Source organism: Mustela nivalis (genome assembly GCF_964662115.1).
Source record: "Mustela nivalis genome assembly, chromosome: 16".
NCBI lineage: Eukaryota > Metazoa > Chordata > Mammalia > Carnivora > Mustelidae > Mustela > Mustela nivalis.
The window spans coordinates 8,437,180-8,462,368 of NC_139035.1; the positions used below are offsets into that span (position 1 = coordinate 8,437,180).

The 25,189-nt window shown below is 41.4% G+C and overlaps 1 protein-coding gene across 2 annotated transcripts in view; it reads right to left on the reverse strand.

Moving 5' to 3' along the window:
* The window catches only part of AKT3 (AKT serine/threonine kinase 3), a 303,429-nt gene that overhangs the window by 85,033 nt on the left and 193,207 nt on the right, over positions 1-25,189 (reverse strand). For both annotated transcript variants that reach the window (XM_082702257.1, XM_082702258.1), the window contains 2 exons: positions 12,107-12,172; positions 10,498-10,566 (listed from right to left, as the gene is read on the reverse strand). In XM_082702257.1, the coding sequence (XP_082558383.1) occupies positions 10,498-10,566; positions 12,107-12,172 (135 nt within the window). The remainder of the gene's footprint in view (positions 1-10,497; positions 10,567-12,106; positions 12,173-25,189) is intronic.

Here is a 25,189-nt window from a genome sequence, read left to right on the forward strand (position 1 = left end):
ATATGACTGTTTATTCACCCCAGTGCACCCCAAGACCAGAACCTAATAAGCACTGAGTAGACATTTCTGAATGATAAACAAACCTTATTTGGAAAACACACATCTTTAAATAGTCCATTGGTCAAAAAAACAGGACATGAGAAATCAGTAAATTTGGGAAAAGAATAGATACAACAGATATAAAAAAATGCAAAAACATACGTAACATTAAAATATGCTGTATTCATATGTAAATACAACAAAAAATTTGTTCCTATAGGGAAGTTTATACATTAAATAATTGTATTAGAAAAGAAAAAAAGGTTTAAATAAATGCTTCAAGTTTCCAGATTATGAAGCAATGGTAAGAAAAGCAAATTAAATCCAAAGAAAGGAAATAATAAAGGTAAGAGTAAAAACCAATGAAATACGCAACTCCAAAATACTAAAAGAAAAACAATAGAACCTAACACTGAGAATATCCATAAAAATTATTAACCTTTAGGAGGAATGATCATAAATAAAGAGAATACACAAATTGCAATAGTAAAAGAGAGATGTTAACCACTGCTCCCTACAGACACTAATGCAATAACAAGTGATTATTAACAATATTAAGCAAATACACTTAAAATTTTAGATGAAATGAACAAATTCTTGGAAACACATAAACTACCAAAGCTTACTCAAGGAAAAAAAAAGGCATGGGTGTGTGTGTGTATATATATATATATTTTTTTTTAATTAATTAATTATTTAATTTTTTCCAGTTCATTGTAAAAACCTTCCTACAAAGAAAACTCTTGGTCCAAAAATTTCACTGGTGAAATCTACCAGAAAACAGAAGAGGACACAGTGCTTCCCAACTCATTTCAAGAGGCAAACATTACCCGGAGTTCAAACCCAGAGACATTACTTGGGGTAGGGAAGAGGAGAGACCTAAAGACTATTACAAAGAAACAAATATTTAAAATTCTTAATAAAATTTTAGCAAACTGGATTCAAGAACACATTGAGAGGGTAATATCTCATAACTAAGTTGGTTTATTTAAGAAAGGCAAAATTGGTTTAACATTAAAAAAAATCAAACAACAAAATTCAAGGTATTAGCAGAATAAAGAAGAAACAAAAATGCATGAGATTAGAAAGAAGTAAAATTGTGTCTGTCCTCACCAATATGATCATCTATACAGAGAATCTCAATACATTTACAAAAACAATTTTTAGCAAGAATGTAAAATTCAAGGGTAATAAGTATTAATTGCATTTCTATATATTATCAACCAACAATTCAAATTGGAACCAAGACCAATCACTTAAAATAACATCAAAAACAAAATAGTTCAGGATAAATTTAGCAAAAAATGTTCAAGACCTGTACCCTAAAATCTACATAATATTGTTGAAAAAATTAAAGAAAAATCTAAATAATCAGAAAGATATACCATGCTCATGGATCAGAACACATTACTGTTAATATGTCAATCCTCTCTAAATTGATCAACAGATTTAAGACAAGCCCAGCTGAAATGAAGGTGATCTTTATGTAAAAATCAATAACCTTATTCTATAATTTATATGGAAATATTAAGGAAATAAGGTTGTGGAAACAATTTTTTTAAAAGAAGAGCAAAAGTGGAAGACCCAAATGCCTTACTCTAATGTAAATGTTGAAGACAGTGTGGCAGGCATAAGAATGGACAGAAGCAGATTAATGCAACAAAAGAGAAGGTTCAGATATCCACCCACATGTATATGGTCAACTGATTTTTGACGGAAGTGTCAGGGTAATTTAGTGGGAAACAGACTGTATTTTCAACAAATATGCTGGAACAACTAGACATCCAAAAGCAATAAAAAAAAAAAAAAAAGGAAGAAGAAGAAGAAGAATTTTGACTCATATAGCACCATATACAAAGATTAACTTGAAATGGATCATAGACCTAAATGTAAGTGCTGAAACTATTCACCCTTTTAGAAGAAAACATGGGAGAAAAATCTGAAACTTGGGTGAGGAAAAGAGGTTTTAAATTAAACAGAAAATGCACACACACACACACACACACACACACACACACACACACAACTTGATGAAATATTTCATCTACTTTAAAAGAGTTGTCCTTCAAAGGACACTTTTAAGAAAACCTAACAAAAGAAGATATCCAAACAGCAAATCAACACAGAAAGATGCTTAATATCATTAGTTGTTCAGGAAGTTCAAATTAAAACTACAAGATAACACTACATGCCCACCAAAATGGGTAAAGCATAAAGACTAACCATGACAAGCGTGGTGATGATGGTAAATAACATCCTAGAAATGCAAAATGTAATTTAGCAGTTTCTAAGGAAGCTGAACATACCAAATGACCCAGAAATCACATTCCTAGATATCTACCCAAGATAACTAAAAACGTATGTCCATTCAAAGTTTTGTACTGGAATATTCACAAGTTTTTTTCATAATAGCCCAAACTGCAAAGAACCCAAATGCCTATCTCCTAGTGACTGTATAAGCCTATTATGATACCACCACGTAATGGAGCAAATCCATAAAAAGAAACAAGCTACTGATAGATGTAAGAATTTTGATGAGTTTTTAAAGTAATATGTTAAGTAAAAGATGCAGGACACAAATGGCTAGATACTGTGTTTGGAGATTATACTTGGGGGATTATACTTTTTAATATTTAGGTATCGTGTTGCAATGCCTTGTGCTTTTTTCAAGGTCTCCAACTGCACATATATTGTGTCTTTGGTTTTCACTCTTTTGATATGCTCACTCTGAGTAATGCAACCTTTGTCTGAGAAGTTAAATAACCCAAAAAATGTGAAGAGAAGAAGAATCATGGAAAGAGGCAAAGCCTGGCCAGCTCCTACATTTCCTCATCTGAGATTCTAGATATGAAAATAAGCCTCTTAGATATTAAAGCTAGTCAAGGCTTTGAATTATTACCTCAGATGCATGATATACTGGCTTAATAATTTATCTCAAAAACTAGCCTTGAATTATTATGAAAGTACACTAAAATGCAGTGTATATTAAAGTATATACTAAAAATATTCCCAAACGTATTTTGCCTTCAACTTTATGTGCTTAAGTGAATATTATAATGCATCTTTCTTGGCTTGGGAATTTTTGAAAAAGCTTTGGATGAAAGCAATAGAATTCTGATCTAACCTACATAGTATATTAATAACTAAAATAGTTAGCAAAGAAATTAACTTGTCAGACTCCTGACAATAAAGATATTTATAGGCATATAAATTTAGTAAAATTCTCAAAATTATCACTATGAATATAAAATGATACTTTTAATTTAAAAATCACCCAAATCACACCTCCATAAATTAGTAAGTAGAAGTAGAGTGCTGACTGCTGGGACTTCTGCCTCATGTGAATTTAAAATGAGATGATTCTGGTTCACTGAAGACAAAAATGCCAGCCAAATAATGAAAATCTGAAATAAGTATGAGAGGATCTTAAGACTGGCATGCAACTGAAAGTCATACCCAAAAAATAGAGTGAATTTTATCAAAGTAATTAATATAGTATACAATGAGCTAAGTATGGACAAGAATAGTGAATAAATGAAAGTGTTAGTTTCACCTATATCCACACAAAGAGAAGAATGTGAATTTATCAGATGAATAAACATTTCTACCCAGTGATTTTCCTTTATCCCCTGATGGATACCTTAACTTTCAATTTCAGCCTGAAGAGAGGTTTTGAGAGTTCCAGAAAGAAATATGGCTGAGTAAGATTTGGGGGAAGAATCCTAAGTAGAGACATTCTAGTTTTATTTTTTTTTTATTATATTTTAAGAATTTTATTTTTAAGTAATTTCTACCTCCAATGTGGGGCTTGAACTCACAACCGCAAGATAAGAGTTGCATGCTCCCCCACCTGCGCCAGCCGGGCATCCCCCAAGTAGAGGCATTCTAAACCAACAGTCACCATCTTAGTTTTCACTTTACTTTTCTTCTATTTTCCTCAGAATATTTTTCTCCTTCTTATGAAAGCTTGGTAATACCGAAGCCACAAAAAGAGACTTGATTTGGATATGTTAGCTGCAGTGTCCCTGGGCACATTACTAGAGTGCTTTCATAATCTGTTCTCCAGATGCCTAAAGACTATTTACCCAAGGTTGCCCTGAATTCACTTTCACAGCCTTGAGCTCCAAACGCACTCCTGTAAATTCCAATCTATCACCAACGTTCATGCCTTGCATCAACCCAAGAAAAAGGAAGAACTCATGCATCTGCATGGAAACTAGACTTTGTCAAATCCAGTGCACATTTTCCAGTTGTTATCTTGCAGGATTCACTACACTCTGTTCCACTTAATACACTGTGCTTGGCTTCGCAGGCTTCCCCTGCCTGCCTCTCCTGCCCAGGACGCTCCTGAGGCTTCTCTCATCACCAACATGTCTAATGTTGGTCTCTCCAGGCACCATTCTTGGCCACTAATGTTCCAACTCTACATATTTTTCTCACCCTGGACATTTCTTCCCTTCTTTGGTTTTAGCACTGCTGATGAGGCCTGTTTGTGTCTCTGACCTAACTCTCCCTCCCTGTAAGTCCCACTAGGTACCTCAAATGTAAGATGATCGCGCCACAACTCATTCCTCATCCTGTTTCCTGATCTTTTGAACAGCCCGGTGTCCATGCAATTCCCCCTCAAGCAGCAAAAAGGAAACCGTGTGATATTTTTCTCTTTCCATTAGTCATTAAATCCTGGAAATACTAGGGGCACCTGGATGGCTCAGTTGATTTAAGCGTCTGACTCTTGGTTTTAGCTCGTCATGACCTCACGGGCTATGAAATCAAGCCCCATGGCAGGCTCTGCACTCAGCATGGAGTCCGCTTTCCCTCTTCCTGTGACCCTCCCCCTGCACCTGCTGTCTTTTCTCATGAAAATAAATACATAGATCTTTAAAAATCAATCAATCAATCAATCCTGGTACCTAAACATGATTAGAATTTTATTCCTTCTAATACTGCCTCAATTAATGACCCTATCAATTTATGACTAAATTAGTAAAAACCTAAATGCAGTATCCTCTCAAATAGTTCCCGTTTCCAGTTCAGTGTTCTTCAATCCAAGCTTCATACTGCTACAAAGTGTTCCTTCTGAAATATTTTCTTACAGAAAGTTTTCCATGATGCTCCACTATCTTCAGGATAAAATCTAAACTGGTTGGGAGAGAAGATCTGTCCTAATATGACGCTACTTGTTCAGACACCCCACACACCGTCTCACATCTGGGCAGGTGGGGGGAAAGGACATATTCCTGTACGCTCGACAGGTTAGATTTCCTCCGTATGACTGTTCTCCCTCTCGTTCTTAGTGATCGAAGGTACAGTGAAGGTCCTAGCTTAGAAACAAAGTGAGGAAGAGTCTCATTTCCTACCCTGGCGTTCTGCCCCCTTCTCTCCTCTCCTCCTTCTGGATTGATTAAGGGCCCATTCTCTGTATCCCACGGCAACCAGCGTTATCATAGCGATAATGACACTAGAAAGTAGATGCATATTCCCTTGTCTAGAACCCAACCACATAGTCATCTTTTAAAAGAAAACACCATGTTTTCCTTATTTCTCTATCTGCTGAGGTCCACTCCCCAGCAGCGGCTCACTCAATATTTCGTAGGCAAACGGACTATAATGGAATAGGTTCTAAAGTGCATACTTAAGTTCTCAGGTATAATCAAAATCGTTGCTGAGAACTCCTGAGGAAGGTACTACACTGCAGACCTAACACACTGTCTCAATATGGTCAAGCCCAGCAGTTCTGCCTCCAGCACTGAAACCCTGCGGTTTCTTCAGACGAACGCCTGTGGTTACACTGCACTTACTGACACCGATTTAGGAAAACTATGTATTTTTAAGCATCGGAGCTTATATCTCATGAAACTCTGGATGCCAAGTAGAAACTGACATGGCGTAAAAGAAGAGCAAATTGATTTCTTATCTTACGATGACTCTGTGAATACACTTATCAAGAAAAATGGCAGAGTCACCATATCCTTCCTATCCCTCTACCTCTATGTGGTCTCTTGCTGACCCCATTTGTTTTTTTAAAAGATTTAATATATTTATTTGACACAGAGGGAGACAGCAAGAGAGGGAACACAAGGAAGAGGAGTGGGAGAGGGAGGAACAGGCCTCCCTCTGAGCCGGGAGCCTGACAAGGGACTTGATCCCAGGACCCTGGGATCATGACCCGAGATGAAGGCAGACGCTTAACGACTGAGCCACCCAGGTGCCCCTTGCTGACCCCATTTCTTGAATTCAAGTAAGCTAACAGCAATTATGATGGGATCCCCACTGTACCGACATGCCTATAAGCAGGCACTGTTGATTTCCTACACCAATAGCCTCTCAAATCCACTTCCATCAAGATGTATTTAGTGCTTTAAACAATACCAACAAACACAGGGACGGTAACAGGCCTGGCTGCGAGCAAGCTAAATTCCCGTGCAATCAGGCTGAAAGAAATCCATATATTCACAAAAAAATGTGAATGTCAGAAAAAAAAAATGTCTCAACTGCTGTATTTCTATTTCATGATAAAATATCCCAAAACATAGGTGAAAAGGATGCTGTTGCTAATTAGAAATCAAGACAACAAGTATGATTTAAGGAAAAACTGGGCTAGATATAATTACTTCAAGAGGTCCATGAAAGAAGCCTAGCTCAGGGCACAAGTTGGGTATAAAGAGACTTGAAGATGCTGCCCTTTGGGTGAGCTCTGTTTACCAGAGCTCCCTTCCTTTCTTTCCCTTAAAAATATTTTACTTATTTATTTGAGAGCGAGAGAGAGGAGCAGAGGGAGGAGGAAAAGGAGAGCCGCACGGAATGCTGAGCCTGTCACGGGGCTCGATCCCACAACCCTGTGCTCGTCACCTGAGCCAAAACCAAGAGTGGGAGGCTTAACTGACTGAGCCACCCAGGTGCCCACAGAGCTTCCTATCCAACAGACCCGTCTCTTAGATGCCACCCAGAGGTTCCCCACGGGGTAACTGGCCCCCCACCCCCGCCCCGCGCCTCGGTGAATGCTGGTGTGGATTGCCTGGGTGAGTTTATAGCTTCCCTTACTTTACCTCTACTTCAACCTTATTTCCAAACACAAGTATCATGTTTAGTATTTTTTCTACAGCAATGGAATTTTCTACATTTCTAGGAAGCATCCTTGGGCAAAATAAATGTCACAGTGAACCTAAAGCAAAACCAAAATTAAGTAAGTCACCCTAAAGATACACTGAACATAGATTTCCTTTGCAGAAGTGATAAATTTAAGAATAGAAATAATCACATCACGTTCCAAGAACTAAATAACTATTCACATTTATAAAGTAATTCAAAAGTACATCTAAATTGTATTTAGAAATGCCTAATAACTTTAAAGAGAGAAAAATTGGGAAATTATATATACACAGAACTTTCATTTTTCCTAAAATCTTCTAAATATAATCAAAATTTTCTTTAATATATATATATACACAGCAATGCTGTAATTACTATCCATGCACTTTAAAATTACACACCACATACAGAATCGGTTCACCTGCCGCAATCCGTGAAATAATTTGGTCTTTATCTATAACACGTTCTTGAAACAGAAAGTCCGAAAAAAGAGAGAAATAATGTAGGAGTTTCAGTGCTAAAGAAAACCATCTGGCTAGTCTGAAAATCTGCTTTTGTGTGTAAAATTGTTTCAACAATCATCAGTTAATTAATCCCAGAAGTATGCCAGGTTTAGAATGAGAGTGTGGGTGCAGCGGCCCCCAGGAGGCTCCAAAGCTTCCCTCGCACCACAAGAGCCCTCTCCCTCCTGTGAAGTCCCGTGGTTCTTCGTCTGTAGTTCTGATAAAGCAGTAATTACCACCTCACACCCAGTGTGCGTACTGTACCTTGCCTTCCCCACTTGACTGTAAACTCTTTGAGGGTAAGATCTGTGTTGATTCAGAGTTTACGCCTCACCATACCTACCCGGGTGCCTTGCACAAAGCCTCAAAAAATACATAGCTTATAAATACACTCACAGACACTCCCTCCTGAAAAAAAAATTCAAGTCTTTTCCCCCAAAATAAACTATGTAGTACATTACTTTGGTTTTTTTTTCCCCTATTTCTCAGCAGTTTCCAGTTTAAAACTCTCTTAATCCATGCTCCCAGAGAGAATTTATTCGTCCAATTCATTTAACCTATTCATTCAAACTACCCAACAAATACTTGTCGAGCTCCTACTTTTCTAGGTAGTGTGAAAGGTGCTGGGGTTACATCAGCAAAAAAGCCTTAGGGAGCTCAGAGTCTAGTAGGAAAGACATACATGTCAATAAGTAATTATAAAACGAGGTGATAATTGTTATAACAAATGTAAAGACATGATACTCGGTATCATGTCTTTCTCCAATTTAAGAGTGCTTCCAGTTTCTCTCTGTAGTTTCTCATTTTCCTGATCTTAGGATCTTCCTTGGTCATCTATCTATCCGACCATCAGTCCCTCAGCCTAATCCTTCCTTCATTTTTTAAAGACATAATATATACCTGTAGTACAAAATACAAAAACCGCTCCAGAATGCATCAGCGAGAAAGAAGTCTTCCTCCCACCTTGTCCCCAGTCACTCGTTTATCTTCCCAGCCCAGTGCGCAACCACAGAGGCGGTCAGCGCACGCGCAGAGACACGGATCCTGGGCACGTGGTCGTGCTCTCTGTTACCCACGACAAGGACAGCTTCCGCCTCTCCACCTTGTTTCTTTCACTTCACAGAAATCGTTCTCCATCAGCCCACGTGGGCCGCCTTCATTCTTTTTAATGGATATCAAGTATTCTGCGGCATGGATCCCACACAGTTTATTTAAGCATCTCCTAAACAAATGCTCATGTGAGGCTCTGCAAATGCTGCCGTGAACGTGTTTATCCGTGTATCACCCCGAGGTGTATCTTTGAATCTGTCTGTAGGATGTATTCCTGGAAGTGAAACTGGGCTCGAGAATACGAGCACTTTTTGCTTTGATTGGTGCTAACATAGAGGATTCACTGGTTTAATTTCCCACAAAACAGGAAATACCCACTTTCATAACATAAATTATTAACCTTTATAGAAATGGCTCACAAATCTGTTCCCAGAGTTCTGACCCCTTACTTATTTTCTGTGGTATCTCTGTGATATTTCCATGATCTTTCGACATACACATTTCCTTGGATCCTTAGGAAAACCCTTTTAGAAACCAAATTTACAGCCTTACCCTCAACGCATTCTCTGTACGTTTACTCCGTTAGTTCTCCTTGATTCCAACTCAAAGCCACCTTCGACCCTTCACCCACACCATATTCCCTGGTTGTTAGGGCGGACCGGTCCTGCGCAATTCCACAAAGTTCATTGTCTTTGTACTTTTTCAGACCACCTTGGGGCTATTCTCATCCAGCCACTCGGGTTCTCCTTGCCTTGTGCTCACCTGGTGCTTCTGTTCACGCGATTCCCTCTGCCTAAAGAGTCTCCAGCTGAAATCCCAGGAAGCCTGGAACATCTGCCCTTGATGCTGGATCACCCAGAGAGCATTTTCCTTTTTTTTTTTTTCATAAAGCATTTTCTAATATGAACGGATAAGCACTTAGGTCTTTCACTGTGTGTTCCTATTTATAAGGTAAATTACAAACGTCTTCATAGAAAGGATGACGTCTTAGCACCTTCTGGCAAGCCCACACTGCCTTGGCATTTCGAATGTGATTACCTAATGAGTGGATGAATGCTTGCAAATGAAGTAATTCCTACAAGTCAGATACTTCTATACAAGAACATATTCTGTAGAGGATATTTAATCCATTTACTTTGGAAAATATTTTCAGGTCTGTGAAATAAAATCCCCTATTTAATAATTAAATTAATTTCAGAAAACCCACAGTGTAAAATATTTCCAATCAACTATTCCAGTAAATAAAAATTTCCCTCGCACGATACAAAACACGGAGGACAAAGGACAGGGAACAAAGGAATAGGACGTTAACTGCATTTCTCTTCAAAACTACAAGATCCTTTCAAGTCTCTCCAATGTAGTCAAGGTTATCTAACTACTGGGTAAAAGAAGAGGGAACTCTGCCACGATGTTCCTATAGACTATGGCTCAAGTGAGTTGAAGATCGGCTAAATAATCTTTTTACCAGTTTCACAAATACTTGGAAAGAACTTTGCAAAGCATCATAAATCCTATATTTCCAGCTTTCCAAATTAAATCATATGATTTCCATTAAGCATATTTGTGCTAAAACATTTTACATTAAAGAAATACAGAGAGAAAAAGAATAGGATTACACTTTCCAATACGTAAAGGCAGTTATGAAAAATATAAGCGACCATTAGAAATGATTCAGCTCCCATCTCCTCAGGAGCTATACAAATCCTTGCCAGGAAGTAGAAACCTGTTACATTATAACTTATACTTTCAGTAATTAAGAAAACTGATGACAATACTACCACGCCCGCGCAAGTGCTGGGTTTACTTCTTGACTCACCTCTCCACCATTTACATATTCCATCACAAAACACAAACGGTCTTTTGTCTGGAAGGAATATTTCAAGGACTTGAAATGAAAAAGAAAAAATGTTACATTATAATCCAGTACTCTTATAACAATACCAAAATAGAATACTTAGAAACAGTAAGCTTGAGGGATGGAACGAATTGTTCTTGTCCTGAAGAGTCTACTCACTCCTTAAGAGAGCTGAAGAGTTTTGAAGGACATAAAACAAATTTTGTTTAGATCAGCATTGGCTACTGTTAGGGGAAAGGTTAAAATTAAAATTTTAAGTAAAAATGCACTTAGTAATTATGATGAGCACCTCTCGGTCTATTGTGCTGTCTCGTCCCTGAAATCCCCAGCTGCACGGCCTTCACGTGGGGAAGTCCTAGGAACACAGCAGTTATGCTCAGGCTTCTCACTTCAACACTGTGTTTTGCATTCCCGGTAGGTGCATAACATGCCTGAATTCAACAGAGTTGGCTCATATAATTGTATAAGTTAACGATATCAGAACTTTGGGGTTAACTTTCTATACTGGACAATATAAACACAGCAGGGTAACAAAGTCAGTCTAGGGGTCGGATCATGCCTCTGGAAACATTCCTATTTTACATAATCCTAAATCTTTAAAAGGTTCCCCTTTTGGAAAGTCTACCTGTTACTACTTTTTTTTCTCTTTCTTTTCTACCTGTTATTTTTTTTTAAATTTTTTATTTTTTATAAACATATATTTTTATCCCCAGGGGTACAGGTCTGTGAATCACCAGGTTTACACGCTTCACAGCATTCACCAAAACACATACCCTCCCCAATGTCCATAATCCCACCCCCTTCTCCCAGCCCCCCTCCCCCCAGCAACCCTCAGTTTGTTTTGTGAGATTAAGAGTCACTTATGGTTTGTCTCCCTCCCAATTCCATCTTGTTATTTTTAATCTTAATACACTTCAATAGAACCAGGAAGAAATTTTGTCTCTACTACAAGTGACCTAAGTATAAGACTACAAAAATCAGTTTCTTTCTAAACAAGTAATATGCATGTAAATCAAGAAAACATACCATGACTTATCCTACCTTTAATTTAATGTATTCAGTATTCCTAGGTCTCTTAAAGTACTCTATACTTAAGGGAAGTCTCAATTTCTATAAAAAATTTTCAGTCAAGATTTTCTGCCTTTCATATCTGGAGACAAGCAAAGCTGCCTGATCATTTAAATATTTATCAGAAGCCAATAAACAAAGGAAACACAAAACCCTCACATTTAATACTAAGAATTTCTTGTAAGTCTACCATTTTCTCAGTGGTCTCCACATATTTGCTCTACGGTTTTTTGTTTTTGTTTTTGAAGGCAGTCAAATTCATGAGGGAAAAAATAAGTCTCAAAAAAAGGGTGGATGTTTAAGAGCAGGGAAGACAAAGGCATACATATTGTAAACTTAGACCATACACTGCAATAATGTCAAAGAAATCAGACTTACAGTCATTCCACAAAGAAAATGGTATGCCTAAATAAATGCTATTTTTCATGGCTTAGTTGTTGCAGTAAAACACCCTTTAAGTTTAAAACGTTATGATGATCACATCTGCCCTTTAGTCACTTACTGTTAAAAAGGGATGTCTAGTGTTCTTTAATACTCTGCTTTCAGTTAGAGTATGTGCCACTTCGTCCTACAAAAGAAAAAGGCAAGTCTTTAATATATGTACTAAGCACTAGTAATATCCAATTTTCACTATTTCTCTAAGACCAGAAGAGTTTAAACCCAGAGACAGAAAAAGATGTGAAGAGACGAAGACGTGTTTCCTTTATTGCTATGCTATTCCTCCTAAACTCCTTCAAAAAAAGATCAAATTAATCATTTAAATCAGATGGTTGTAAGATATAATAAACTTGTACACATTCAGTCTTACTTAATCAGATTATATTGCTAATGATACAAAAATCACCAAAAAGTTACCAGGGACACAGATGATTCAATAGTTAACCTCCCCCCTTGAAGGCAATGTCTTAGTGGCTAATATTTAGGCATGGAAGAGTTAATATTTCCATGTTTGTAATATATCTTATTCAGGAGGATATAAAGGATGTATTTCAGTAAAGACCATAGAATTTGTAAGTCTCCTACTTAAGAGAAAAATCAGTTCCTGAAAATAGGAACACAGAATATATAGATAAGATTTAATTGTCAACTGTACATTTTAGAAATAGAAACAGAATATAAAAATTGTATCTTTTTGCTTGTGGCTTTTTAACGTGCCTCTTTTAAAAAAAAAAGAAAAAGAAAAGTCACAACCTACTTTAGGTGAAATTTTTAAAAATCTGGGTGTATCTCAAACCAAAAATAAGTGTATTTCCCCAATCTTGTACATAAATCCCATCTTGACATCAAAAATGAACTAGGAGATATTTTCTTCAACATATGGAAAACGGGAAAAATGTTTCGTATTTCAAAAATAATACCATCTTCAAGAAGAAAGGAAAGGAAGACACCGCTGAAACTAACACAGCATCTCTGGTGTTTGCCTCTAGCAAGATTCGAAACGAAGCTCTTGCTGGATTAATGTCTCCTCACTGTCAGCAAATCACAATTAGATTGTAAGTAAGATGTGGAGAGCAGAACACTGGGTCACTGCATTATATTTATCATCTGACCTCAGTCAGACCTCGAAGATAAATGAAAAATAGACTGATCAAAGATGCTAAGCCCCAGAAGCCATTCCAAGAGGGCAGGACCAGCCACGTCTGAACAAGGCAAGTGAAATTAACAACATGAGGTCTAAAACTGGTAGTGAAACAAAGCGTGGGTATGAAACCACGCCCGAATTATCTGTTTAATAAGAATCAGGCTTAAGCGCTCAAACGATTCGAAAGCCTCTGTCACATCATACTATAGTTTCTAAACGAATCAGAAAAAGAGCACGCATCTTAGTGCAAACCAAATCACAAACAGAAATGACAGCCTCACTTACGGATTCTGCACTCACAGTGCCCAGCGTGATGAGAAGCTCACAGTAGAGACTTAGTAAAGGTTTGCTGAACTGAACTCTTGCTTATCATAGAAATCAATTCCAGATGTCAGGGGTGTGGGACTTCATTAATTCAAACACTCATCCCTTCCACAAATACACACCAAACCTATTCTGGGCTTGCTCTACACGCTGCAAACACGGCCCCAAACAACAAAGACAAGGATCCCTGCCCTTGGGGAACTTTGTGTCTCCCCACACAGATGGTGGTCAGGGTTCAAGGGGAAAAAGCAGAGGCCCTCCCACAGTTCAGGGGATCACGTGATGCCCACGAACTCATCGGGAAGCATGATGCAGGCTACTCTGTGACAAACACAACCAAATTCAACCATTAAAAACCAAAACCCTTGATGTGCCCTCAACGGAAGGCTGCTGACAGTGCAGGTATGAAACGGTTTAAAAAACAACATCACGATCCCTCTGCTCAAGGAGTCACCAGCTAGTGCAGAAGACAGAATGGATGGGTAAATAACCAACTTAATAAGTAATTACTAATGCTGATGAGTGGCAGTGTCTTCCTGCCACTTCCAGCCTTCCTCCCTTCCAGCCTCCGCGCGTAATGAAGAAAAACTAACATTACTGGAGAAGTGTATGGTGGGTGCTGAGGTGATGGGAGAGGCCAGGGGTGACACCGTCTGACTTCTACTTTTAGAAGTTTACTCAGGCTCCTCTGAGTAGCAGGACAGCAAAAGTAGCAAGGATCAAGCAGGAGACAACAAGGGGTCCGAGAGAGAAGTGAGGATGGCCCCACGACCATGGTAGCAGCAGGAGCAGAAGAAAAGGGGGCTGTCTTGAGATCTTTTTGAGATACAAAGTTAACAGTAATATCCAAAGGTTACCTGCCTCCAACGTGAGGGTGTCTCAAAAGCAATATCTCTTCGCAAGCAGTCAGAAGGAGCGTCACAGAAGAGCCACCATTTCTGCAGCTTGTGCTTGCAGATGCTAAGCCACTGGAGGCCAGATGTGAAACCCATTTGAAACCAGAAAAGATATTCTAGTGCTTCAGAAAGTATTTCCAGAGGGTAGTTCATGCTGCCTTTTAAATTTTTTTTATTTTTTATGGATTTTATTTATTTGACAGAGAGAGAGAGAGAGAACAAGCAGGAGGGGTGTCAGGGAACGGGAGAGGGAGAAGCAGGCTCCTGGCTGAGCAGAGAGCCAGACAAGGGGCTCGATCCCACAACCCTGGGATCATGACCCGAGCTGAAGGCAGATGCTCAACCAACTGAGCCACCCAGGTGCCCCCTTTTTTTTATTCATAAGGATTTATTTACTTATTTATTTGAGTCAGAGAGAGAGACTGTGAGTAGGGAGAAGAGAGAGAGGGAGACAAGCAGACTCCTGGCTGAGCACGGAGCCCAAAGCGAGGCTCACTCCCACAACCCTGCAATCAGGATCTGAGCTAAAAGCAAGAGTCCGACGCTCAATCGACTAAGCCACATCGGCACCCCCATTCTACTTTTTAAAATAGTCCCACCACATACAATAGTTATTTTCCTAAACCACTTCGTAAATTTCAGGAGTGAAGATTAGTTCCCCCGCCCCCCACCCCCTGAGTTGTACAATCTGCCTAACCACAGGGAAGGAGCCAAGGCAAGATGTATGGAAACAAATGCTAAGACAGTATTTCTTTATTGTAAGAATGGGAACGGAATTAATACTGTGTACGTATCTTTCAAATATTAAAATGCATTTTCTACCATTTTTTACATATGATCAGATTAGAATTCTTCCCCCTTAATGCAGATTTAATGGGACTCTACTTCACATACTAATTAGTTTCTGCAATGAAGATAAGGTATGCACAAGCTAAAAAGTAAACACAGATGCCAATAATTTTTAATTACAGTTAAAAGCAACATGTCAAAACAAAAATTTAAAAATAACAGCGATAAAACTTAGTGGCTAAAACAATGTGATGCTTTTTAAAAAAATCCACTCGTTGATGAGGACTACAAATGAAGAGGGCTAAAAATGCTTGGGTGTGCAATAGGAGGGTAACGTTTTCCTGACAAAGCTTCTGAAATTCAGTTTCATGTATATTCATCCATGGCAACATACTAACTAATGAATTTTTAAATCTAGTTTCTCTCCGAGGAATGGAATTTTATTTCTTGAGGCTATGAGGCGGAGAAGTGTCCTCCTCACATTTATTTTCCCCATCTTTTCCAATCAATCACTCCCTTCTGCTACACGTGGTCGAAAATTCTGCCTTCATTTGCCGCCCCCATCCCCCTACTGTCGAGCGGTCAGTAGGTATTTCATGGGTGGTGAGGGGCAGGACATGGCAGGGAAGGGGAGGAAGTGATCTCTAACCCACTATCAGCGTCAACAAGGGTTTCATGTCCTTTAATCCCTACAGCAACTCAACAAGGTAGGCTTTATTATTCCCATTTTGCATGAAGAAACTGAGGCTCCCAGAAATTAACCTGCTCAAGCCACAGGTGAAATGGGCGGTACTGGTGCCCCGTCTAAGGCTCACGTTAAGGTCGGTTGGGCTCCACTCCACCGCCCCCAATTCAAAGGCTTAGTATCCCCCTACTTGGGCGCTTTCCACTCTGCAAAGTGCAAAGCACTTCCCTCCTCTGTCCGAGCAGTAACAAAGCCCCAGGAGAGGAGAGGGCGAGGGCACGCAATAGTGCGAGCAGGGCAGAGCGGTCTGTGGCCCAGCTCACTTACTCTCAATTAAACCACAGCGTCCCAGGGATGGTTAGGTTCCTCTGTCTTGACGCCACAGGTTAGCAATGTATACACTTTTTTACCCCACAGGAAAGACGTCCCACTTTTCATGCTCTAAATGTGGGCTCCTCACTTCCCCTTTTTGAGCACATGGGCGCCGCCCGGATCAGCCCTGTCCTGCTCTCCCACTCTCCGGGCACCAGACTGGCTTCGCGCTGTGCCGACTTCTCCTTCTTCACCATTTTTTCGCCTTGAAGCAGAAAACGAAAGCACAGTCGTTCACTGCTGCCTATGAACACCGCATCGCCTTTCTCAAGCGCTGTCATTTCATACTCTGTTCTGGATCCTCTGGTTCTAAGCAGTGCTTGGAAGAAGGGCTGCGTGGGCTCCTTTGACTTTGATCACGATGCAGTCACTTTGGAACCTAGTCTTTCCTAAATTGTAGACTATGTTGTTGGTTTATCCTGCCCTTCACTGCTCTGCCTTCTTTCCTTCTGCCCCTTTAACTCCCAACATTGGAATAAACCTGTCTCGACCTTCTCACCACATCTGAAGGGCAAAGAAGTCACATAAACACTGACTGGACCCGTAACAGTTCCCTCTCCAACCTCAGCTCAATCTTCGAGGCTTCTTTCACCCCCTCTACTGAGGTCACTCTCCCAGTCCTCGTTACGGCTGTCCTCGAACTTTCCAGGCTTCCTCCCATGCCTGGGACATGTGCTACCTTACACCTGCCAAGCTACTGAGCTGGGACTGGGGCCCAGGTCTGTCAATTCCAAGTCCAGGAGCCTCTCATGAAGCTTCTCTCTTTATCTCAACGTTGCTCCTTCATCTTTCCAAAATGTGATCTACTTCCTTCATGGAAAAGAAGTCATGAGTGATACTTAACACATTTGATGACACTCTTCTCCTAAAGACTTCTCTTGGTTTCTAGAATATCAGAATCTCTTAATCCCCTCCTCATCAGTAGTTCCATTTTCTCAATTTTCTGCTGGTTTCTTATCTCTGAACCCTTATTCTAGGACTGCCCCCAGGACTCAGTCCTCAGACCTCTTGTCCTCATGATGGCTCCAAATAGCCTCTCTGGTGACAGACTTCCAAATAGGTCCCTCAGCTCTAGAAACATCTACTTGATATGGATGTCTAGCAGGTGACTTAAACTTGGATGTGTAACAGAAACACCATATTTGGCGTGTCCAAAACCTAGTTTCTAGGGGCACCTGAGTGGCTCAGTTGGTTAATTGCCTGCCTTCAGCTCAGGTCATGATCCTGGGGTCATGAGTTCAAGCCCCATTTTGAGAGCAGGGAGACTGCTTCTCCCTCTCCCCTCTCCTCCTCACATTCTCAATCTCTCTCTCTCTCAAAATAAATAAAATCTTAAAAACAAAAACAAAAACAAAAAAGCCTAGTTTCTCACCTGCCATCAAAAAGTTTGTTTCCCACACACACACACACCCACATACACACAGACACACACAAGGACAAAGTCCCCACTGCAGAGAACGGCAACCCCATCCTTGCCATCGCTCAGGCTGAAGACCGGGCAGTGATCCTCAGCCCCTTTCTTTCTTTCACGCCCTACATTCGGTCTGTCAGGAATCCTGTTGGCTCAGCATCAACATACAACCAGGATCTGACTGTGTCTTTCCACCTCCACTGCTGTCACCCTGATGTAAGCCACGATCACCCAAGATCTGGATTATTGCCACGAACTCCTAAGAGCTCCCTGCTTCCTCCCCACGCCCTGCTCTCAACAGCGCAGCCAAAGAGATGCTCTTCAAATGAAAACCAGATGATGTCGTTACACGGCTTAAAAATTTCCCATGGCTTCCCGTGTGACGTAGAGTAAAAACTAATATTCTTATGACACCTACAAGTAGCCACACAAGCCTCAGCTCCACGCAAGCCATTCCACACTCCTGGCTGCTCTGACGGTGCGCTCCCCTGGCTGCTGCTCGCGGCCTTTCCGACTGTGACGCCGTCCATCAGCAACATCCTTGTCTCCAAAACACCTCAAGGGCTTGCTTCCTTGTCCCCTTCAAGTGTTCACTGAAAGTTCACCTTCATGATGAGCCCTTCTGTGATCTATTTAAAACTGCAAAAACCACAAACATCGCTCCTGCCAGTCTTCCTTCATTCCCTACCCTACTTTATTGTTCTCCATTAGTACGCATTAGCGTCTTACATTCACTGTGACTGACTCATTTATTCCGTGTGTTGCGTATTGTCTGTGTCCCGGCTAGAGTGTAATTTCTGATGGGGGGTGGGGTTGGATCAGGTTGATTCATTCAGTAGTTTCAGTGCCCAGAGCGGGCATCTCACATAATTAGGCGTTCAATTTATATTTATTAAAAGAATGACTGAATGAAACAAGAAATAGTGAACCTTTAGCATATGTTGCTAAAGAATGACAAGCTTCATAAATTGCAAGAAGCAAACCAGAACACAAACGAACTCAGACCCCTAAGATCACAATGAGCAGATGAAGGTACAATGAATCAAAGTGAATCCACTCACTGTCTGTTTCCCAAGCAAACCACAGTCACTGGCACAGTGTTTAACGCAGACGCTCCAGAGAATCTGGAAGAGGGGACCTCAGCAGCTGGCAGATGATGCTCAGAAGTTCTGGGTAAGGTCTACCAGCAGTAACTGAAGAGCCAAGGAGACAGCGATGTCATGGTCAAGCCGAAGCCCTGGCTTGGTGTTTCGGAGGGTCCGTGTGTAGGCAAGGGTTGATGGAGCAGGTGTGGACTGCTTAAACTCGGTGCATTCACCAGAACAGCCGTTCCTCAGGACTGGCCCTTGGCCAGCTCCTGCGAAATAAACTTGGATCCCCTGAATACTCTGGTTGATAAGGAGTTTTTGTATGCCAGCGACCTGGGGCCACATGGTACCGGTTTGACTGGACAGTTTATACAAACAGCTGTAAGGATGGTGAGTGCTGTGCACCTGAGCTGACTCAGGACGGCTAGAGTCTGAGCAGCGCGGGAAGTCGAGCCGTGATGCAGAGCTACATGACTGACCCACCCAAATCCCGGACGTGAAAGCTTCCGTGAGCTTCCTCGGTTGACAGCAGCTGGTACTCACTGTCCCTCCCTGGTGCTGGGAGGATGAAGCATGGCCAGGTGAGACCACGAGGAAGCTGACATCTGGTTTGTCCTCACCGCCCCATGTGCCTTTCCCTTTGCTGATCTTAATCTATGTCTTTGGGCTCTAATGAACCATAACCATAATGTAGGTACATCAGCTCTTCTGAATCCTGTGGTCCTAACGGAATACCGGGCCTGACACTGCTCTTAGGGACCACTGAACAGTTGGCGTCTGCACCAGGATTACCAGGGTGACGTCAGCAAGACAGAGGGCCAGACAGCTTTGGGAAAGCTCCGGACTACCACGAAATCAGCGAAAGCGATAAAGCAGCAGAAACCCTGGAGAGTTAAAGACAAACAGACTCGCTCAGCCGATGAGAAAGCGCAGGAAGCCTCCTGCCACCCCCCACCCCACTGTCCAGAGCGGCCAGGACCCGGGAGGGATCTGCTCGGCACGGTTTGGCCGCATGAGGAAAATGAGAGCAAGAGCACCCCAGAGAGCCCCACCACCGCCACGTCTGTCTGCAGCCTTGGCTACCACACGGCCCACGGTCTCCGCAAACACTGAACTCAGCCGACAGAGCTGCCCCGAGTGCGCACGTCTCCGCCCCGGGACTGGAATGGCGCTGCGGTGAGCCGTGCCCCCGGGGCCGCGGGTGCTGCTGTGCCCGCTCTCCGGACGCCACGGAACTCTGCCGTCCACGAGGCCGAGCGGCAGCGGCTCTGCGCATCCCCACCCGCTCCCGCGGCCCGAGTCCCGGGTCAGGGCTCTGACCTGCCAGACCAGGGGTCGCACTGCGGCCGCCACTGCTCTGCATCCTCCCACGTGCCAAGCTGGGACTCTGACCCGCTCTAAGCAGGGCTGCGCTGCTGCTGTGAAGCCCATCCCGCTCTGTGCCCAGCACCCAGCTGCGGCTCAAATTTGCCAGGAATGGTCCTGGGCTGTGGGGCTGAGCCGCCCTGAGCCTAAGTTGGGGTTCTGACCCGCACTTGTCGGAGCCACACTGCTGTCGCTCTGTACCCTGCCCCCGGGGGCACAAGCTGGGGCTTTGACTGAACATAACCGGAATGGCGTTGTGACTGCTCTGCTCGCTGCTACTGGGTCCCAGGACAGCAGCTCTGTTGGCACTTACCGCCAGCACATCACAACTGGTACCCAAAGGGACTCCCTTCTCGGGATCCCAGGAGCCCCAGCCACTGCCACTACCCCTAGGATTTCTACAGGCTTAGCCACAGAAGACCTCCCCAGACTTCAGTGATGTCGGTTTCAGCTGAAAAGCTACATGAGGACCACTTCATTGGACCCTCCCAGGAACCAGACACTGGGCCGCACCCAGCTGGCATGCTTACAGTCACCTTCAGGTTCAAGTCTTTCCCTGAAGAAGCCAGTCTAGCCAGTCCAGAAAGGCTAGAAGAGATGAGCACTCCTTCAAAGGCTCAGATAGCAATGTGAAGACCTTAGAAACACACAAAAGGAGAGGATACATGACATCTCTAAAGGTACACCATAACTTTCCAGTAACTGACATCAAAGAAATGGACTTGAGAGTTACCTGACCAAGAATTCAAAATAAAGAAGTTCGGCGAGCTTCAAGGAAACACAGAGAAATAATTCAATGAAGTCAGAAAGACAATACATGAACAAAGTGGCAGTTCAACAAAGATATAGAAGTCATATAAACGAAACAGAAATTCTAGAGCTGAAGAATACAAGGAATACATGAAAAATGCAATAGAGAGTTTCGAATCAGGCTCAATCAAGCAGAAGAAAGGATGTACAAACTTGAGGACAGCCCTCTTGACATTACCCAGTTAGCAGAGAGGGGGAAAAAAGAATGAAAAAGAGGGAAGAAACGTATGTGGCTTGGGAGTTATTGCCAGGTGAAACAATACTCACACGTGGGAGTCTCAGCAGAAGAGAGAAAGGAAAGGACAGAAAACTTATTTAAAGAAATAACAGTTGAAAATGTCCCCAAATCTGGGGAGAGATACGGCCACTCAGGTACACAAAACTCAAAGATACCCAAGGAGATTCTACCTAAAGAGATCTTTATTAAGATACATTTTAACCAAACTCTCAAAAATCAAAGAGAATTTTGAAAGCAGCAAGAAAAAAAAAAAAATCCACCAAGGGAACCCCAGTAAGGTTGTTAGTGAATTTTTCAGCAGAATCTTTGCAGGCCAGGAGAGAGTAGGATGATATATTCAAAGTGATGAAAGAAAAACAAAAACAAAACCAAAAGCTGCCAACCAGGAATATTTTGCCCAGCAAAGTGGTCCTTCAAAAATGAAGGAGAGATAAAGACTTTCCCGGAAGAACAAAAACTGAGGGAATTTATCACATCTAGACCTGCCTTACATAAAATGGTAAGTGAAGTTCTTCAAGCTGAAATGAAAGATGCTAATTAGTAACATGAAAACATATAAAAGTATCAAATTCACTAGAAAAAGGTAAATATATAGTAAAAGTCAAAACACTGTAATGCTGCAAAAGTAGTATGCAAATCACTCTGACCTCCAGCATACAGGTTTAAAGACAAATGTGTTAAAAATAACTATAGCTAGAATATTTTGCTACAACATAACAAGTAAATTTGGACATCAATAACATACAAGATTGGGGGAGGAATAAATGTGTAGAACTTTTTCAATCAATTGAAGATGTTATCAGCTTGAAGCAGACTTATTACAGTAAGATGTATCATGAACATCACGGTAATCACAAAGCAAAAGATTATAATAGATTCACAAATAAAAATAAATAAGAATCAAAGTTATAGCACTACAAAAAATCATCAATCTACAAAAAAGTAAGAAAAGTAGAAAAACAAAGGAGCTGCAAAAACAAAACAATTAAAAAGTAATAAAATGGTGATGGCAAATCTTTATTAATTTTAATTACTTTAAATGCAAATGGATTACTTTCTCCAATTAAAAGACACAGAGTGGCTAAGTAAATTAAAAAAAAAAAAAAAAAAAAAAAAGCAAGATCCAACTCTATGCTACCTAAAAGAGACTAACTTAAGCTTTTAGCTCACAGGCTGAAAGTGAAGGGATGAAAAAAATGTTCCAGGTAAAAAAAAGCAGGGGTACCTATATTTATCTCAGATGAAATAGACTTTAAGTCAAAAGCTGTAATGAGAAACTAAGGTCACTATATAATGCTATGAGAGTCTGCTCACTAAGAGGCTATAACAATAGTAAATACATATAATTATTAACAAATCTGAAGACTGAAATAGACAGCAATATGATAGTAGTAGGGAACTCAAATAACCCACTTTCAACAATGGACAGATCATCCTGATAGAAAGTCAATAAGGAAATAACGGACTTGAACTACACATTAGCCAAATGGAACTAACAAACAGATACAGAACACTCCATCGAACAGCATGATAATACACATTTTTTTTTCAAGCACACATGGAACATTCTCCCTGACTGATAATATATTAGGTCACAACTCTTAACAAACTTAAGAAGATTTATCCATATCAAGTATCTTTTCCAACCAACACAGTATGAAATGAAAAATGAATTACAGGAAGAAAGCTGGAAATTTCACAAATATATAGAAATTAAAATACTGCAGAATAAGTAATGCGTCAAAGAAGAAATCAAAAGAAAAATTTTTTAAACTTAAGACAAATAAAATGGAAACACAACATATTGAAATTTACAGAACACAGCAAAAGGAGTTCAAAGAGAAAAGTTTATAGTTAAAGAGTTTAAGTTTTTTACATTAAGAATAAAGATCTCAAATAACCTAAATTTCCACCTTAAGGAACCCAAAAAGGAACACTGTAAGTTAGTAGGAAGAAGGAAATAATTAAGGTTAGAGAAGTGAGTGAAATAGAGACCCCACGGATGGCAAATACACTACAGTGGAGCATGCCAGCATTCCCCGAGGCGATACATGGGACCTGACAGGGACAAAAAATTACTCAGGACTGGGATTTGCATACTCACTGGTAGAGAAAAATTCAAACCATTATAAAAAAGACTAGCACAGAAGATACCATGCCAATCTGGACCCCGAGTTACATGTCATCACACCCAGAAACATACTTTACAGTCCATAGCAACCAAAGACGGGCAAAAAGGTATCACATCAGATGGACAGGGCAGGAAAGAATCTGATTAAGAACGGGAATGGAAATGCGAACATGTTCTCTAAAATGGGAGAAGAAAAAGACACGAAGAGCGCTTCCTGGAGTCCAGGCCTTCCCGAGTGGGCTCACTTTGAACATGAGGAAGGCTGGAGGGAGGGGTCCCCGCTCGACAGAGGCCTCCATTTCTCTGGAGGACGTGGGGAACCGGGGGTAGGCGGGGATGGTGTTAGGACTCTGATATTCGTGCCCACGTCACCATAACTTTCTTTCTTCCTACCTGATATGGTGATCCGGGGGCCAGGGCTACCACTATGGTGTGAGAAGCAGGCTCATCCCTCAGCAAGAACCCGTAGCCAGACCTTTAACTGTCATGCCAGGATTCCCAAGTGCCTGACGGGATGGACTGTGACTTCACGCTAAGAAAAGCGGGGTGACAGTGATGCTGCTGTGCTGCCAAATGGTCAAGAGAGATCACGGGTTCTGTGACTGTGGGCCTCGCCCTCTGAGCGGGGCTGGGCCGAGGGACAGGTGTGTGACTTCTGGGATCGCAGGCAAGCTGGTTCGGCACATACTAACCCCAACTGGGAAAGTTCGCACCTCTGGGTACTTGTCTATGCTCGTTTCATGGGACTGCTGTGACAAATGATCACAAATGTCGTGGCTTAACCAACAAAAATGTATCCTCTCACAGTGCTGGAGACCGGAAGTCCAAAATCAAGACAGGGAGCTAAGTTCGCTTCGGACGCTCTGGGGGAAGAATCCATTCCATGATGCTTTTCCAGCTTCTGGGAGCTGCTGGTCTTGGAGCTCCAGGATTCCAGTCTCTGCTCACCGTGTGGCTCAAACCTCCCTCTGCTTACTTTAATGACAATTGTCACTGGATGCAGGACCCATTCAGATAACTGAGGACCGTCTCCTTATCTTCAGATTCTTCATTTATCTGCAAACACCCCTTTTCCAAACATGGTCACATTAAGAGGTTCCAGGAATTAAGATGTGGAAACACTATTTCAGGGTTCAGTATTCAACCCAGTACAGTTCAATCTCTATCGCCCCAAATTCACTTTTGTCTCACAGGCAAAACACATTCAAACATCCCAACATCTCCAAAAGTCTTGACCAACTTTCAGGCTAAAATCTCATTCCAACAACATTAGCTCTAAAGTCTGGACTCTCATCTCAATGGTGAAGTCATATATGGGTGAGATGGTAGGGTTGGTCCATCCTGGGGCAAAATTCATCTAGATCTGTGGTTCTCTTAAAACAGGAAACGAGATGATCTGCTTCCAAAATACAAACGCATCTCAAACAAGTTCAGCACCAGAGACTCTTTTGGATCCCAAGGTTGGAGAAATCTCCTGTATTTGTGTTTCTGCTCTCCAGACCCATGGCGGCCCCTGCGGCCTCTGCCTCTGTGCCCCTCTGTGGCTCTGGGCCTCAGAACCACGTTTCTTGCTAAAGAGTCGCGTGTTTTCATTTGGAAATGTTCATCAACTGTACCATTTCTTTTATTCTCCCCGGGCTTAGGACATTTTCAGTCCATCCCGTCACTGTAATTAAGCCGTGTGCTTTGTCTATTGATTAATTCTGAAAACTGACCACCACTGTAATATTTGCAGTATTATGAAAGTAAGGAAATATCATTTAGGGTAAAATCAAACAGCATGGTTAATCAGTGAAAATGGAAAGGTCAGTCTTCATCAATAATCCTGAGCCCCTCCAGGGACAATGTTTCATGTGTCTGGGCCAACTTTCTGGTACTTTCTAACACTACACCC